Genomic DNA, 18,435 nt, shown 5'->3' with positions numbered 1-18,435 from the left:
CCAGCTCCAGCCGGTTTAGCATGGCAGTATTTTACCGGACGATTTTTCAAAACGGCTCACCGTGGTCTTTTCCGAGCTTCCTAGCAGACTCTGACCCTGCCATGCAAATGTATTATAATGAGGTCATAAATATTTAAAGAAGCACTCCGGGCGATTCTCTATCAGTTGCCGGGTGATTCTCCAAGCGCAGCACCGGCTTTTGATGACTGAAAATTACCGGCTGATCCGGGGGGTGCCGGTACCGCACATAGCATGCCTCAGGCAAGTGTTTCTAGCTTTGGCTCATCATAAAATTAATTTTTTAAAAATTCACCATCCACGTATAATATAGTAGTTTTGACAACCAAAAATTACCAGCTGGTCCAGGGGTGCTGGTATTGTGCAAAGTGTCTATCAGAGGTGCATTTCTGGCTGTGGCTCATAAATTATTATTATTTTTTTTTTTTAAAGTACACCAGTCACATAAATTATAGTAGTTTTGGGGGAAAAAAGATCTCAAAAACACGCTTCTCGAGCGCACGTATTAAAGGCATGTCTTATCCGCATATGTTGAAAGCCGACGCTTGCACTTTCCCTCCCCTTCCATCCGATAGCGCTGGTACACCAATGGTAGCTCCCAGCACATGCGCACATTTACACGGTCTATTCTGCGCGCGGGCCGATCGCTATCACCGGCGACTCATCTCATGTAAATTCAGCGACCCTCCGCGAACCTCATTTGCATGTGTGGTTTATCGAGAATCACTCATCTTTTGGAAATCGTTACATTTATCGCCCCAGCAGCGACCTGTCGGATTTTACCACCAATGTTAGAGAATCTTCCTCCGAGTGATTTGCCCACGATCACAAGGAGTCATAGTAGGATATGAAGCAGGTTTCCCTGGTTCTCAGCCCACTGCTCAGGCTACAAAGACAAATGGATCTTCACATAAACCCCGGGGGGCAAAATGGGCTGGCAACTAGAGAATGACATGGTGACAAAATTCATCACTGTTCCCGTCCCCGCAGGAAACCATCTTCATGTCATTCTTTAAGGAGAGAGGGAAGAATCGGAATATGAATGGCCACAACCACTGACCCGCAAGCTTTGCTTTGAAGAACGCTGGTGTAGAAGGACCGAGGTTGAAACAGACACTACAGAATGACAGTCTCTGGTATCCAGAGCAGATATTGTGATGTCATAATGCCTCATTCCACCAGTGCCTAAGAGCCAATCACATCAGTGATGTCACAATGGCTTCATTATCCTTGGCTCCCATAAGAATCAGAGTATGAATGACCACAACCACTGACCCGCAAGCTTTGCTTTGAAGAATGCTGGTGTAGAAGGACTGAGGTTGAAATAGACACTAGAAAATAACTTGGGATTATTTCCTGCGATTATCCGCGGGACGGGAACGGTGATGAATTTTGCCACCGTGTCATTCTCTACTGGCAACTTCCGAGAGGGTGTTTGTTAGCAATGTGTAGCATCCACACAACCAGCAAGGGAGCAACGGCATAATGGTGAGTCTTTGAGTAGCTGTGCACATTCAACGCGTGTTATCACTCATCCTCTGACCCAGACTTTGTGTAGGAGGGTTTAGGACATTGCACGCTTGTGTACACACAGGTACTCAAAGACCCTGTCGGTGTTTTAGAGGCAGCAGAAAGAGAAGAGGGGAGATGCTGGACATGGTAGGGCGAGTGAAGGAGAGATGCTGGATGCCTGGAGGTGGGGAGGATCAGAAAAAGAGAGATGCTGGACTATGGAAAGGACCTAGGAGCCAACTCTGTGGGGGGGCCAAGCACCCCGATATTGAGTATGGTCTTTCACGGAGTCCAAGGAATGGCCATTTATATCTTAAAAGCCACCTCTGTAGATATCAGCGAGGGCTGAGCACCCCCAGCATTGAGGACGCTTCTACATTGTGTCCAGGGAAGGAGTCATTTGCATTGTGCTTGTCACCCCCAATCATATCGAAATCTTTGTGGCCGTAGCAAGAGCAAATGAAGGTTCTAGGGCGTTGATACCCTTGGGCTGGCCCTACTGAGGAGCTCGGGGAAGGAGCGATGCTGTACTACAGGGTGGGGGACACTAGGGAAGGGGAGGTGCTGAACTATGAGGGGTGCACTAGATCATCCTGTTGGGGTTGACCGAAGAGCTGGGGCTCTGGAACCATCAGGGGAATCCCCAAATCAGCTAAGCCGGCTGCCACCACACTCCCCTCTGCCAGCTGATCATGGCTCCAGAGTAGCCAACAACACGGGGACAAATTTGTCCTCGTCCCATCTCCACAAGTTTTGTGGCTGACCCTGTTCCTTAACCGCACAGGCCTCAAACACTTATGATTTTAAAGCGTTTTAAGGCTTGCGCAGATGAAGATGGAGCTTAGGCACTGGTGGAATGAGGCATTATGACATCACAATCTGAGCTCTAGAATGTTGCTACTTAGGATTTTAAAGCATTTGAGGCTTGTGCAGATGAAGACGGAGCTTAGGCATTGGTGGAATGAGGCATTATGACATCACAATCTGAGCTCTAGAATGTTGCTACTTAGCATTTTAAAGTGTTTGAGGCTTGTGCAGATGAGGACGGAGCTTAGGCATTGGTGGAATAAGGCATTATGACATAGAAACATAGAAAGATGATGGCAGAAAAGGGCTATAGCATAGCCCATCAAGTCTGCCCACTCTTCTGACCCACCCCATTAAAATGACCTATTTCCTTAACTCTACCCTCGTAGGGATCCCACGTGTATGTCCCATTTATTCTTAAAGTCAAGCACGCTGGTGGCCTTGATCACCTGCATTGGAAGCTTGTTCCAGTGATCTACTACCCTTTCTGTGAAGAAATACTTCCTGGTGTCACCATTAAATTTCCCTTCTCTGAGTTTGAGCGGGTGCCCCCTTGTGACCGAGGGTCCTTTGGGAAAGAATATGTCGTCTTCCACCTCGACACGTCCTGTGATGTATTTAAATGTCTCAATAATGTCCCCCCCCTTTCCCTGCGTCACAATCTGAGCTTTAGAATTTTGCTGTTTATGATTTTAAAGTATTTTCAGCTTGTGCAGATGAGGACGGAGCTTGCAGGAATGGGGCAGGGACAGGAAAAGAACTCAAAGGGATGAGATGGGAAAATGAGTTCCCATGGGGATGGGGAAAAATTTATCCCCTTGTCATTCTCTACTCCAGAGCTGCCATTAGCTAGGCAGAGGGAGAAAACAATGGGTGAAGTCTTTTTTTTTTTTTGGGGGGGGGAGGGCGCAACTGTTGTGCGTGTGTTGTGGTGTGAGTGTACAATACCCGTACACTAGCCACCGGCAACTCCAGAACTGCTGGAAAATTACGATTGTAAAAAAACAAAAAAAGGAGGGGTGTTCCCTTTAGTACAGGGGTGTCCAACCTTTAGGCTTCCCTGGGCCGCACTGGCCAAAATTTTCTGGGGCTGCGCAAACGCTGCAGCAAGACAGAGGAGGGAGCAGGCAAGACGGTAAACACCCAGGGACAGCAGAGGAAAACACTACATCGCCCTTGACCGGGGCCGCACAAAATACTTCACGGGGCCGCAGGTTGGACACCCCTGCTTTAAGAACATCACTAATGAGCTCTTTGTAATGCATTTGCATAGGGGGCTCGGTGGCTGCCACCAGGATCGGTAGCAGCCAAGGCGAACCGTTTTGTGCATCTGGAGGAGAACATCTGTGCCAGTAAGACCGCTTTAATGAGTCTCACGGAAATCTTTGGAGCATCAGGACCTCAGGGCTGGATTCTCTAAAGTTTCCAGGGGTGTCAAAGTCCCTCCTCGAGGGCCGTAATCCAGTCGGGTTTTCAGGATCTCCCCCATGAATATGCATTGAAAGCAGTGCATGCACATAGATCTCATGCATATTCATGGGGGAAATCCTGAAAACCCGACTGGATTCCGGCCCTCTAGGACCGACTTTGACACCTGTGCTCTAAACTTACCGTGATGGTTTAGCGCGGCAGTATTCAGATTTTCATGGCTCCATAAACACAGTTGCCAAATTACCCAGTTCCAGGAGGGAGACTTTTTGGCCGGTCCTGGTTTTGAACTCGCATCCCGTAGCAGTGTGTCGTATTTGTAGATGAGGATATTCCTCTCCGAAATCAGTGCGGCCCGGCCCATAATGCATCAGGATGAGGTTGACAGAAATCCTGGACTGGTCCAAAAATCATCTTCTTGGACCCAGGTAACACGGAAGCTCTGGACACAGGACATCGACGTGAGAGATGGGGAGGGTAGCTTGAAGCCTCATTGGTCAGTAAAGGGGGTGCTGCTTCAGCTGTTAAATCTGTGGGCAGCACCGAGGGGGGGCTGCCAGTCTGAATTATTTTGGCAACACCGACTTCCATCTCATATGGCTTCTTGAATCCGAATCTGGGAAGCCACATCCCGCCTGCCCGTACAGGAGGCCAGGGGAGTGGTTTGGTCTTTAGATGGGGAGGAAAAGCAGGAAAGTATAGGAGACTGTTGGTTACTGAGATCTGACTGGGGAGAGGAGCAGGACTGACCCAACCAGAACCATGGAGCCCATCAGCCGGACAAATTGCAAGAACCACAGTGCCTATTTTTACCTGCAGGAGAGGTGGGCAATTTTCAGCTTTGGAAAGGCATGAGGGGGGGAGGTGGGGGCACCCAGCACCCTTGCATCGGTCCCTGGAGGCAAAAAGAGGTAACCAGAATAAAACGGGGGGAGGGAGGGGGGGGGGGGACATTTCTGCAAGGTGACTTCAGACTCCCTCATTGCTTTAGTGGGGAGAGGGCTTCAGCCGGTGCATTTTGGCGTCTCTAGTGCTGACGACTACAACTCCCACAATGCACCGGAAGCCAATGCCAAAAAGTCTTTGTCCAGGAGCTTCCCGGCGTGGATCGTGGCGGAGGTTGGTGGGTCGCTTGTTTTTCCTTTCTTTCTTCCTTCCTCCCCCCCCCCCCCCCCGGCTAACTTCAGCGATCCGTGCAGGCAAAAGAATCCGCGAACGTGAGGGAAATTGAAGCGAGCAAGCTGCAAGATCCCGCGCGGACGGGGGGAGGGCAGCCATTGGAGCTCGCTGCTGGCTAGTTAGATGTCATTTGCATTTTTTTTGGGGGGGGGAGGGAGGAGAGAAGTGCACGCATTCGATTTCGTGCAATTTGTAACATTTCCCTCCCCCCACCCCTGACAGGAAAAGAGTGGCGAGTCGCCAGCGTTGCTGTTAGCGCGCGGCAGTGGGGCGAAGAAACCCGCCAGTTTCCCCAACGTGTGCGCGAGCGGAGGGGGCGGTGCTCCGCCCCCCGATCGCCGGCACCTGGCTCTGCGCGCGCGCGTGCGCGCGGGCAGTCTCGCGCGCTGCCTGGAATGTGACAGCTGGAGGAGCCTCGCGCTGCCCGTCCGCCTTCTCTGTCCCTCTGCGCGGCCAGGAACGAGCGAGAGAGACCGCGCGCGCGAACCAGGACGACGACGACCATGACCGCCGCCGCCGCCGCCTTCCAGCTGGATTTTCTGCCCGAGATGAGGGTGGACGGCCGCCTGCTGCTCCCGGACAGGGTGTAAGTAGGGGGCGGGGAGCGGGGTGCAGCGCTGGGTAGCCGAGAGGCGCGCCTAAATAATATCAGGCCCGAAGAAAGGCTTAATTGGTGGCTGGGGCGCTTTGTCCTAGTTCAGCCAGCAGCTGGAAGCGCCAGGTCTGGTCAGCTCTTCTGGGCAGGGTCCCACGGTTGGGGGAGGGGAGAGGAATTTGCTTTGAGCCTCCCTCGCACTCAGATTGTTAGAAAAGAGGGAATTTGTCCATTGCTGCTCTTTAGCTCCAGAGGAAATGGATTTTTATGCTCCCTTGTTGCCTTTTTCCTGGTTTAACAGCATGGGAGCCTAAAAAAAATGATTTCTCTCTAGAAATTTGCTGCTGGGGACCAGCAAGCTGGAATGCACTTAGGAACTTTCCATAGAAATTGATGAGCGGTGGATTTGGGGAGGCAAGAGGGTCTGTCTCTCCCTGGAAAATGTGACTTTGTGACCCCCGGGTCAAGCTTCTGTTTCGGAATCGCTTTCAACTTTAGTTTCTTGGGCATCTTTGTCCCATCCCAGCGAGCGGTGCCCTGAAACGCAAAAGCGGTTCCAGCAGCGAGATGTGCATGTCCCCCCAGTCCCAGGTCAGATCACCTTGATTTCGATTCTATGCAATGGATAGTTCTCTTTGCAGCCTCTTACAGCCTATGTTGGAGCTTTGTGACTTTACAGACATGGTAACCACTCTCCCCCTGTTTGCACAAATTTTCAGCCTTGGCCAGTGCAATATTGGAGTTTACAGTGCAAGGTTTAGGATCCATATCCCAGTCCTCATTAGGGTTCCTGTGATTGAAACAACTGGCTGAGTCGCAGGATTTCCCTGCGGTAGAGAGCTGGCAATTTTTACCGTTTCTTTTAGATATAAATTTTATGTAGACAAGCCATCTGGGATGCATTTTATCTTTTCAGAGAACAAACGAGTATGATTGCTGTCTTAGATGCATCGTTTTCCAATGAAAAAATGTGGGATGAAGATACAATTATCGCTTGCAGCATAAACCTATTAGCAGCTGTTCAGTGATTTGATCGCTTTCATAATTTTCTAACTCTTCGGTGGTTATAGTCATTGGCATGAGGTCAGCCTGATGTGAAAAAGGTGCAGTTGTTTTTTTTTTGGAAAGGTCCTGACAGAGCCTAGATTGGGGGGGTCTGGTTATGATGACACACAGAGACATTTAGGGCTCCTTTTACGAAGGTGCGTTTTAGCCAAAAATCTACTGTGGCAATTTAGCACGCGGTATTCCACACGTGAAGGCGCTAGCGTGCCTGTGTAAAAGGAGCCCTTAGTTTGCCAAGTTTTTATTATTAATTTATTTTAAAAAATAATATAATTTATTGCATGCTTATGTGAATAGGTTCAGAGTCAGTTCTCTGAGCTTTGGCTTTTGCCACAAAATATAATAGTCTGTTTCTAGGCAGAGAATCTGCAGCCGTAACACATTTCAGGGAGACCAAAAAAGGGGGGGGGGGGGTTTGAAAAAGCAGCTGTGAGGAGCAAGTTTGTCACAGCCTAATCTGAGACATTACATTTTGCTGATGGGCGAAATAGCTTTCAAGATTTATGGCTGCCACTTTTGATCCGTCTGTCATCCAGTGAGATTCTGTCTCCGGTGAACCTGCGTTGCATGATCACCTGTTCCTAAAATAAACCGCAAAAGCCAAGCGAATGTATGCAAATTCAGTGGCTGCAGAGAGAAGAATTGACCACATTCTGCCGTGTATGCTTCTTTGCGTTTTCCCATCGGAGGGAGTTTGACCAGTTTATTTGGCAAGTGGGTACATGAGATGTTTGCTGACGAGTATAAAATTTGAGCGTGAGTGATAGGTCTGTCATCTGCTTTGCACTTAACATTCTTTCTGCCCACTTTACCCTGGGGGGAGGAGGATGGAGGCAGGGCTTTTTTTTTTTTTTTTCTTATGCAGCCACAGTGATGGTAAATTGGGTCTTCTGTATTAGACTGCTTAAAAGCTGCAATGTAAACTTGTCAAAAAAAAAAACATGATTGGCCCAAGTCTTCCGAGTAAATTACATATACATAGATATAAACTCACACTGGCTACCAATCCAAGAAAGAATAGCTAAGAAGAAAAAAAAAAAAAAAAATTTAAATTGAATCAGGTTGGGCAGACTGGATGGACCATTCGGGTCTTTATCTGCCGTCATCTACTATGTTACTATGTTACTATGTATTTAAATTCTACTGCATGATATTCAAAACCCTAAATGGAAATAGCCCATCCTACCTGAACAACCGCCTAATCCAAGCAACCTCAACCAGACATAGAAAAACGCGCTCCCCGTTCACACCTCCACCGATCAAAGAAGTGAAACGGACAAAACAATACAAGCCGCAAAACTAGACAACCAAATCTCCAACCTACTGTTAACCACCCCAGACTACAAGATTTTCAGAAAACAAATAAAAACTATACTCTTCAAGAAATTCCTGAAACAGTCCTAACTCCACTTACTCTTAACAACTCTAGAAATGAAAAATGATCTTTACAACTCTAGAAATGACAATTGTTCTTCCATTGTAACCCCCATTTTTATATCTTTTAGTAATCCGCCTTGAACCGCAAGGTAATGGCGGAATAGAAATCTCTAATGTAATGTAATATACCATTTGCTTTTGCAGTTTCACTCATGTCCTAGTTCTCTGCTCTCCAGGACCACACTGGTGGACTTTCCTCGTGGAACAATCTGTCACTGCAGTTAATGTACCTGACCTGTTCCCTTGGAACTCGGTTATCTAAATCTATCTCAGCTCTGGGATTGAGTTACTTCAGTTCATCGGTGGGGTTCTTCTCTTGAAAAATGCTTGGACTAGGGGGCATGTGACGAAGTTACTAAGTTGTAGTTTTAAAACAAACCTGATAAAATATTTCTTCACTCAACGTGTAATTAAACTCTGGAATGTGCTAAAAGCAGTTAGCTTAGCAGAGTTTAAAAAAAAAAAAAAAAAGGTTTGCATAATTTCCCAAAACAAAAGTCCACAAGCCATTATTAAGATGGACTTGGGGACACCCACTGCTTACTCCTAGGATAAGCAGCATAAAATCTATTTTACTGTTTTGAAATCTTGCCAGGTACCTACCCCCCATTCAAAGGTACAAAGCACAAGGTACATACCCCCCAATCTTGCCAGGTACCTACCCCCCTCCCCCCCCATCAAAGGTACACAGCGCAAGAAGTTGTATGACAACCTACTAGCAGCTAAACTTGATCACTCCATCTCCAACATGCTGACAACAGCGACCGACTTCAAATCATTTTGAAAAGAAATCAAAATCCTGTTATTCAATAAATTTCTATCACCACTCTTGTAAATTTCCCTTCAAAGTCTCAACCATGTAAACAGCACCCTAATTTGTAATTTTCCTGGAAATGTTCAGCTATCTTCTTTTGTATTCCGCCTAGAACTGCAAGGTACTGGCGGAATAGAAGTCACTAATGGAATGGAATGTACTTGTGACCTGGGTTACCTATTGTAGGAAACAGGATGCAGGGCTTGATGGACTTTCAGTCTGTCCCAGTAGGGGCAACCCTTACGTTCTAAAGCAAAAGAAAATAGATATCGTCCCCTTTTCCTTATGTTTGAGCTTGTGCCATCTCAGCAGCTCTTACACCTTAAAATGCTTTTTAACCTGATAGGGCTTCCTTAGCAGGAAGAAAATAAAGCTGTACCAGCTACATCCTGAGCTGGGTGGGGTTTTGTTGTTTGTTTTTTTTTTTTAGCTTCCTCCAAGCTATGGGACTGCTGTCCACTAGACCAGACTCTGACTCCATGCTTTGACGCTACAGCCTTTCATCCCTTCAGGAAAGATTCCATTCCACATTGCGGTCTTCTGCAAATTTCACAATTTTTAATTTAATTTAATTCTTATATACCGCTAATTGCCCAGTCTGTTACGCTAAGGGCTCCTTTTACCAAGGTGCGTTAGCGGTTTTTTAGCGCACGCACCGGATTAGCGCGCGCTAGCCGAAAAACTACCGCCTGCTCGTGCGGCATTTTAGCGCCCGTTAAGGCCCTAACGCGCCTTCGTAAAAGGAGCCCTAAGTGTCTTACTTAGGCCTCTTACTGGACACCCAGGGCCGAATTCTGCAAAGTGCGCCTACATTTGTGTGTAGTTTGGACGTCCTCGTTAGACGTAGTTTGTAGAATCCTGAAGGTCGCCCATAGAATTGTGGACACGTCTCGAAACATCCCTAGGAAGTACATCTGCCAAATGTAGCTTGTTAAGACCTTTAAATCACTCATTAACCCTTTCAGGACCAAGGGACATATTTGTCCCATAACTTTAAAATCCTATAAATTTTGATTGTGATAGTCTACAGTTCTAAATTTGATATGTACGGATTCCATATGATACTGCCTTTATGTAAACAAACTGGTTCCGACATTCATTCATTAGCGTCGTTGCCAGATTGACGAGAAGATTCACTTGCCACACTGTCCATAAGCCAGAAGTTTGATTTTTTTAAATAAAAATAATGATATTTCACAAAAAAAATCAATTTTTTGGCATCTGCAAGCCCTTTTTACCATAAAAATGTCGTCAAAACCACAAAAATTGGCCTACGATCCTTATGGTCCTGAAAGGGTTAACCACGTAGTTTGGACACCCTTTACAGAATCTGTCCCCCACTGTCTGGTATACCAGTGTGATCAGTTTCCACTTGTCAGCTTACTGCATGGAGCCTGTCACAGGAATCCTTCTCTCCTGGCCAATCCCACAACTGACCCATTGCATCCCCTAGGATCAAAACTCTCCTCATTTCTCTTATCCTGAATTAGGAACACCAAAAGGTACACTTGCCCCATACGTAGTAGCTCTGGACATTGCTGTTTTTTATGCCGTGGATTCTGACGTGCATCGCACAAACTAAATATCATAATCTGAAACTATAGAATGCTTTATTGCAGGGTGGGCTACCAGCCAGCTAGGCTTTTCTAGATAACATCAGTGACTAGGGGCAGGAGAGAAATGGGAAAGCCGAACCAGTGTGTCTACCCCAGTTTTACTGAATATTCATGCAGAACTTCTAAGATCTTTCTTTGCAGTTATACTTTGGAAACAGCCCATTTCAGCTTTGGGATGTTCTGTAGGGCTGGAGCAAAGTGATCTTGGTACTTGTACCTTCTCAAAAAAAGAAGGTAGCCTTTTCAGTGACAAAAAAACACAAGGTGGAGCACAAGTTTCCGGATGTCCAGGAAATGTTTATTAATTTCTCAATTCGAATTATCGTATAAAAACAAGTCAAAGCAGCCTCAGGATTTATATAGGTGCATACATAGTAAATGACGGCAGATAAAGACTTGAACGGTCCATCCAGGCTGCCCATAAGTTATATTCATTCAAAAATACATGATTAGATTAACTTGTCTCTTCTTTGATATTTCTGGGCCATAGACTAAAGTCCACCTGGTAATGCCCTAGGTTCCAACTGCTGAAGTTGCCATCTAATCAAGCCATTGTGACATCACTGCTGAGGTTGGCTCTTAGGCATTGGTGGAATGAGGCATTATGACATCACAAACTCAGCTCTGGAATGTTGCTACTCTTTGAGTTTCTGCCAGGTAACATAGTAAAATACATCAGATAAAGTCCTGAACAGTCCATCCAGTCTGCCCATAAGTTATACTCATTGAAAAATGCACGATTAGATTAATTTCTCTCTTCTTTGATATTTCTGGGCCGTAGACTGTAAAGTCTGGTATTGTCCTAGGTTCCAAATGCTGAAGTTGCCGTCCAAGCTCACTCCAGCCTATCCAACCATCCCGTTGTTTGCAGGATATCTATCGTAAAGTCTGGCCAGTAACATCCTCATGTTCCATATTCGTGGAGTTCCCATTGATGCCCACCCCAGCCCAACCTACACCGAATCACCCTATATGGGACACAGACCGTGCAGGTCTGTCCAATACCGGTTCGTGTTTCGGCAAATACAATGCCTTCATCAGGGGTCCTTAAAGAGAAAAGAATAGACTAAAATAAGTTGACATAAACAAGAAAGGAAATAAAAGTAAATAGAGCAAGCACATAATTATAGGGGGACCAGAATGATCCTCCCCCCCCAAAAAAAAAAAATGCAAACATGGCTGGATATGTAGATTTTAACACTAAGAATAGTTTGTTTTTAGTGTGTAGATTTTCAATTTCATGTGCCCAAACAAAGCGTTATCCTTCGACTTGAGTACGAGAATGGTTTGTAACGTAGAGAGGTTCATGTAATTTGATCTTGGAATCCCCAAACTCACCTTCGATCGGGTGTTCATGTGTTTTTTTTTGGCTTTGCAGCACCTTGGTGCCTAACATAATACTGAGTTGCTCAAGTAAGTTCACTCTGCACATTCAGTGCGCCATCGGACTCTAACTTGCGACTTCAAATCATTTCAAAAAGAAATCAAAACCCTGCTATTCAAAAAATTCTTCCAGATATCTTACCCCCCCCGTCCTTCCCCCTCCCCTTCCCCCCCTGTAAAATTCCCCCTCAAATTTTTATTCCTCTTGTAACTCCCCTTCATAGACTCAACTATGTAACCAGCCCCCTAAATTGTAATTTCCCCGTAAATGTCCAGTTTTACTTCTGATGTAATCCTACCCATCCCTTAAGTTGTCCCAAAGACTCAATTTATATAACCAGCTCACTAAACTGTAATTTTTCCTGGAAATGTCCAGTTATCTTCTGATGTAATCCGCCTAGAACTGCAAGGTACAGGCGGAATAGAAGTCACTAATGTAATGTAATGTAATTACGGGTATCGTGATGCGTGAATAGTGTGTCCAGTGCTGGAAGACCAGCACAGTTTGAATTGCTTTTGTCATCTAGTAAGTATCATTTGTCAAACTAAGGCGCGCTAGCGTTTTTAGTGCACGCACAAGATTAGCGCGCTCTGGCCGAAAAAGGAGGCGGTAGTGGCTAGCTCGCCTTTGTAAAAGGAGCCCTAAATAATTAAGCCAGGGTCTTTCTGCTTAATAATGTCTCTCTAAAACTTTTCACAACGTATTTGCTGCGTGAATCTAGAAACCGTGATGTTGGGTCAAAGGCATGGGTAGAGCTAGACGGCTGGAATTGTGTCTTTACGGGGATGAACTTAGCGTTCTGCTGCGCTCTTTTCTTTGCACGCAGAGTGGGACATTTTGCTTTCTGAACCTTGGCCTTTGTGGCCTCACTGCGAGCTGCTTCCATGACTAGTAATGAATGCAGCTGTCATGCTTTGCAGATCCTATGGATCCTTCCTTTTGTGGTGTCCCTGAGAGCCCACACCTGTCAAAAGAGAAAAAAAAAAAAAAAAAAACGGGTTCCAGAGAGAACTTTGCAGAGTGACTGAGACAGATTTCACAACAGCCTGACAAATCGCATTAACATCTGAGCTGTTATCCGGCAGCTGTCTGTGGACTTCTGACTGCTCAACTAGCCCTTCAGAAAAGACGTGTAGGATCCATAGTAATGTTGGAACTCTGGGACTATTGTAACTTGAAATTTGAGCACATATCTCAGTATTTATGTTTTGTCTATGTCTACGCATTTTCCACCACTGTACATAAATTGTGCATATAGCTAAATTTATATATACCGTATATATATTCCACAATACAATTTTAAATGAGTTTGAAATAGAGAATGACACGTCCCCGCAGGATCTCTCTAACCCCTTCCAAGCTCTGTCCCTGTCCCATTCCTGCAAGATCCGTCCTCGTCTGCACAAGCCTCGAACATTTTAAAATCATGTGCTTTGAGGCTTACGTGGTTAAGGTAGAGCTTGCAAGAAGGGGACAAGCGTCAGAACTTGCGGTGACAGGGATATTGAGATCCCGTGAGGACGGGGACAGATTTGTTCCCATGTCTTTCTCTTAATTTGAAATCTAGCAGGCCAGTATTCAAAAGTGTTTACGCAGCCAGTGCTAAGTGTTTTTCTTTGTTTTCCAGCCTGCAAAACACGTCAGTTTGCCCCAAATGTATGTATCTGCATTTAGAAAGGGCCAGAGACATTCTAGTGGGGGAGGGGGGGTCTATATTTATCTGGAAATGGCAATATTTAGTTGCTATCAAGATAAATGCACCATATAAATATAAGTGCACCACATAAATATCAGTCAATGGGTTACTCTTACCTTTTATACAGTTTCAGCCTCTTGTTTGTCTATAGCAGTGTATCTCAAACTGTGTGCCAAGGCACTGGGGAGAAGGAGCAACGCCAGCACCTATCCTTCTCTCTGGCCCTCTTCTATTCTGCCCTCCCCCCTCCCCCCCAGCATCTCAGAGCCTGTCTGGAGGGCCTTCACGCACACGTGATGTCATCACGGCGATATCTGCGCACTTCCAGGTGCCTCGAGCCACTACCTATGGTGTGCCGGGGGACACTGGTCTACAACAAATAGAAAAATGTGACATTATCTCTTTAAGAACTGAGCCGAGAACCCCCTGCGCTGGAGGGTCTTCCTGCCAATGAGGTTTTCAGGATAATCCCCAATGAATATGCATGAGAAAGATTTGTATATGTTAGAGGTAGTGCATACGATTTTTCTCATGCATATTCACTGGCGATATCCTGAAAGCCCGGGCCTTCCTTGAGAACTGGGTTGAAAATCCCTGCGGTGATTTGCATACAATGGAACTAGTGCGTAGAAATTTATCTCGTGCCTGAAAGCCGGCTGCGCCCTGAGGACTGGGTCGAGATTTACAGCTTTAGTCGTATGTGTTTGTTTTTCATATATTAGTTGGTCCTCATTCGTCCAAGAGGAACTTAGGCAAAATCTGATTTGGCAGTATCTTGAAATTCGTCGTTTTTGCTAATGCATTCGAAGCAGGACTGATCCAAAGATCTCTAGTACTTTAGGCAACTCAGTGTCCAGAATCCCCCTTCCTCCACAAAAGTGTCCAGGGCCTTTAGCACCCTTGCACTAGGGTTTCTCTAGACATGTCCTCCTTTTGAGGACATGTCCGGGGGTCCACTAGGCTTTTCAAAATCCGGCACTTTATCCAGGTTTGAAAAGCCTCTTCATATCGCATCAGGCAGGTAGGACAAGAGCAGACAGTGGGGGGCAGGTCTAGGGGGTCCGGATTTTCCAATTGGAAAATCTGGTAACCCTACCTTGCACACTCCAAGCCTGTAGCATCCTGCCCACTCCTATGCGAGAGAACTGACGGCATCCAATCAGGAAGGGCGTGGGGCGAGGCTTGAGACCGCAAACATCACTCCTGCCCTGCACAGCGTGTTTAGAGGAGGCAGGTGCGGCCGTCCAGGATTACCGGCGAGGGGGATGATGTATAGCCCTTCCCATTGTATAGGCTGAGTTATGATTTAAAACTCTTAGATAAGCCGCGCCTAGTAACATGGGGTGGCTTATCTAAGAGTTTTAAAACTTAAATCAGCGTTTACTGCGGCCTATACATGGGGAAATACGGTATATTTTTGTAATTTGAAATCTTCCTTTTATGGCCAAAGGGTCTGGATTTATCCTGATGTTACCAAAATAACACAAGATCATAGGAGGGCTTTTTTAGCTTATAGGCAAGAGACAGTTGACCTTGGAGCTTGGTAAAACTTGAGGCTTAAAATATATATTTTTTGATCCAGAGCAGTTAAAAGCCTTTATAGATCTGATGAGTTAACGGTATATAAACTCCGTATTAAAATTAAATGGCAGAAATATAGGGTTGCATGCTGTATTAATGTTAGGGCTACATTGTATTTATTGTTATTTTCCTTTTTGATGGAGCTCGCTCGAGGTTTATTATAACTCCACCCTCCATCCCCTTTGGCGGACTAAAGAGGATATTACTTAATTTTACCTTTGTAAGAAATATTTTCCTAAGTTTATTTTGTTATCCAAATTTCTGTGGCAAGTGGATACTTGTGTATGTTTATTTGAAAATGAAAATAAATAATAATAAAAAAATTTCCGTCAGAGCTGAAAATCCAAGTTCACAAAGATAAGAAGATCCAAACAGTAACAAAGCCTTGATTGTTTTGTTGCTCAAGTTAGGAGAACTATTGCATAAAAAGTAAAATTACTTGCCGTTAGTTTTCAAGGACCAATCGCATCAAAGAACAATGCTTGTCTGGGCGGTTGTATCCTTAACGCACGCAGACGCTCATAACATCGACAGACTCTTGTGTACGCGATGTACATGCCATCTGTTCTGGTGTGTACTTATGAAGGGAATTTTTTTTTTTTTTTTTGGTAAGTCTTTATTAATTTTAAAATATAAATAGTGCAATACAATGAATTTAAACATAAACAAATCAAGAAACACACTTTAAATATGCAAATAATTCAGAAAACACTCATTTTCTTCCTCCTCCCCCTTAACTAATACAAGTAGATATACATTTATAATTTCCATACACTAAATAAAATAGGAATAATAAATAATAATACATTTCCCACTACCCTGGATGTGTAATGAGGTCAGATAAAATGAAAAGGTACATGACATCTATTGTTACTCAATAAATGATGCCAATGGGCTCCACACCATGTTAAATACTTTAGTATAAGCTAAAATTTCAGCATTCATTCATATTTATAACTAGAACACAAGTTTGCCCACCAGAAAGTATAATTAAGTCGATCATAACATTTCCAATTGCGTGTTATCATTTGAATGGCCACTCCCGTCTTTATTAAGAAAAATCGGCTTTTATAACGATCCAAAGAAGGTTTAACATGTAATAAAGTACCACCAATTATAGCTTCGTAAGTTAGTGGTGTCGATGACCCAAGCACAACATTAATTTGTCCCCATATAAAATAAAGTAAAAATCTGGAATCTCTCTGGGACACACCACTCCGCTATGTTACACAGTTCGAGAGATACCGATGTAGACTGTGGCTCTTGAAATGCTTCCCAACCCCCTCTGCATGTGAAGAGGAGAGAGCAAGGGCAATTTGAATGGGGTGGGTCCGACATATTCTGTTGGTTTGGAAAGAATAATAAAATGAACCCAAAATGTGATTTATGTATCAAATCATGAGATGCCATTGGCGGTGGACTTTTATAGTTTAAAGCAGTGTGCCCTGATCCCATAGCAATAGGTATTAGTTGGCTGCTTACATAGTGACTATTTAGAAAGCAGTGTGGTTCAGTCAGTAGGTTTCATGTTAAAATTTAAAGACAGCAAAAGGGTATGGCGGCACTGGGCTGGGATAGAGAGGTTTGGTGAGATCAAAAAAGCCGTACGGAGCATTCTCATGGAATTACAGTAAAACCTTGGTTTGCGAGCATAATTCGTTCCAGAAGCATGCTTGTAATCCAAAGCACTCGTATATCAAAGCGAATTTCACCAAAGGAAACTCAAGACGATTCGTTCCACAACCCCAAAACTTTAATTCAAAATATTATACGTACTTGTATTGCAAGTTAAAATTTAATAAAATGTTTTGCTTGTCTTGCAAAACACTTGCAAACCAAGTTACTTGCAATCCAAGGTTTTACTTGTAATCTCATCTCTGTGTGTATTTTATGTGTGTTTGTGTTTGGGGAGGGGGCAGCTTGAAAGGAGCAGTTCCCTAGATGCTTCAAGGCTCCGGAGAGTAGAAATATTTCTTCCAATCAATTGCATTCGGCTATGTGTTGGAGTAGCTGTACTTCTTTGGAACCCCCAGACTGTATTTTAAAATTTAGTGTGTCTTTCAACTGGTTTCCCCGTCTCCCTTGCCAAATATGGTCCCGTTTTCAGAGACATTCTGAACCTCTTATGTATAGTTTCCACCCACCCCACCCCCAACATTTATTGGGTTGCAAAGAATAGAAAGCAACTTAAAAGAAAGTAAAGAATTTTCACAGAGGGTTTCGTTAGCCAGCCAAACCCACCATGTCATACCTTACCACTCCCATTTAAGCTAGCTTTATGGACCCTCTCCAGAGTCCAGTTGGGGATCCTGTAATCTGCGAGTTTTGCAAATGGACCCCAAACTCCTCCCGAGGGATACAGAAGACTATAGGTTATTTTTCAGTTTTTGGATGGAACCATGTTTCCCCCATGAAAACCTTACATATATTAAACTTGTCCATTCTAATCCTAGCCACACTTTTTTTTTTTTTTTTAATTCTTTATTCATTTTCAAATTTACAATAAGTGTAACAATATATCCAAACAAATTAACAATAAATATAACACTTAATAATCATCAATGGTACAAATAATATGCTCTTATCTCCCACCCTTCCCACCCTTTCTTATCACATAATCAATACCTTATACAATATGTAACAATAAATTTACCCTCCCCTCCCCCCTCACAATCAAACTTGTAAATTTAAGGGGGAAAAAAAATAAAATAAAATGTCATCTAATCGGTACAATACTTTGTAAATGGCTCCCACACATCTTGAAATTTTCTGAAAACCCCCCGCTGTATTGCAATAAATCTCTCCATTTTATAAACATGACATAAGGAATTCCACCAGAAATTATAATTTAATCTACTCCAATTTTTCCAATTATACGTAATTTGTTGAATGGCAACCCCAGTCATTATAAGTAATAATTTGTTATTATTTGTAGAAATCTGACTTTTTGCTCTCATTGCCATACCAAATAGCACAGTATCATATGATAACGCCACTGGGTTATCTAATAAACAATTAATCCTAGCCATACTTACCTTGAAAGCCTCTCTCACTCTTTCCTTTTGTCCAGTCGGAGTTCATCACCTGGCATTCATTCCATGTCAGAGGAATGGATTTTGCCCCTCAAGATGACCATAACTATTGGATCTGGGAAAAGGAGGACCATTATAAGATCAAAACTTTGTGAGGATATTTTTATAAAGGTAGTTATTAAACAAAATTACTTATTTTGAGTTTTAAGAACATATGGCTAGCCATACTGGGTCAGACCAATGGTCCATCTAGTGAAATATCCTGTTTCTA

General features: G+C 44.2%; 1 protein-coding gene across 4 annotated transcripts in view; it reads left to right on the top strand.

Annotated features, from left to right (window-relative positions):
- Positions 1–18,435, top strand: part of CELF2 (CUGBP Elav-like family member 2) — a 1,015,007-nt gene that overhangs the window by 516,347 nt on the left and 480,225 nt on the right. Inside the window, exon 1 of one of the 4 annotated variants that reach the window (XM_033957556.1) lies at positions 4,363–4,589. The exons of 2 other annotated variants lie outside the window; for them this stretch is intronic. In XM_033957556.1, coding sequence (XP_033813447.1) covers positions 4,528–4,589 — 62 coding nt within the window. In that variant the 5' untranslated portion in view covers positions 4,363–4,527. Of the gene's footprint in view, positions 1–4,362; positions 4,590–5,162; positions 5,531–18,435 lie in introns of those variants that run through there. One more of the 4 variants, XM_033957552.1, reaches the window with a different exon arrangement.

The sequence above is a fragment of the Geotrypetes seraphini genome, chromosome 9 (genome assembly GCF_902459505.1).
Source record: "Geotrypetes seraphini chromosome 9, aGeoSer1.1, whole genome shotgun sequence".
NCBI classification, from domain to species: domain Eukaryota; kingdom Metazoa; phylum Chordata; class Amphibia; order Gymnophiona; family Dermophiidae; genus Geotrypetes; species Geotrypetes seraphini.
This window is presented reverse-complemented; position numbering and strand designations above follow the sequence as displayed.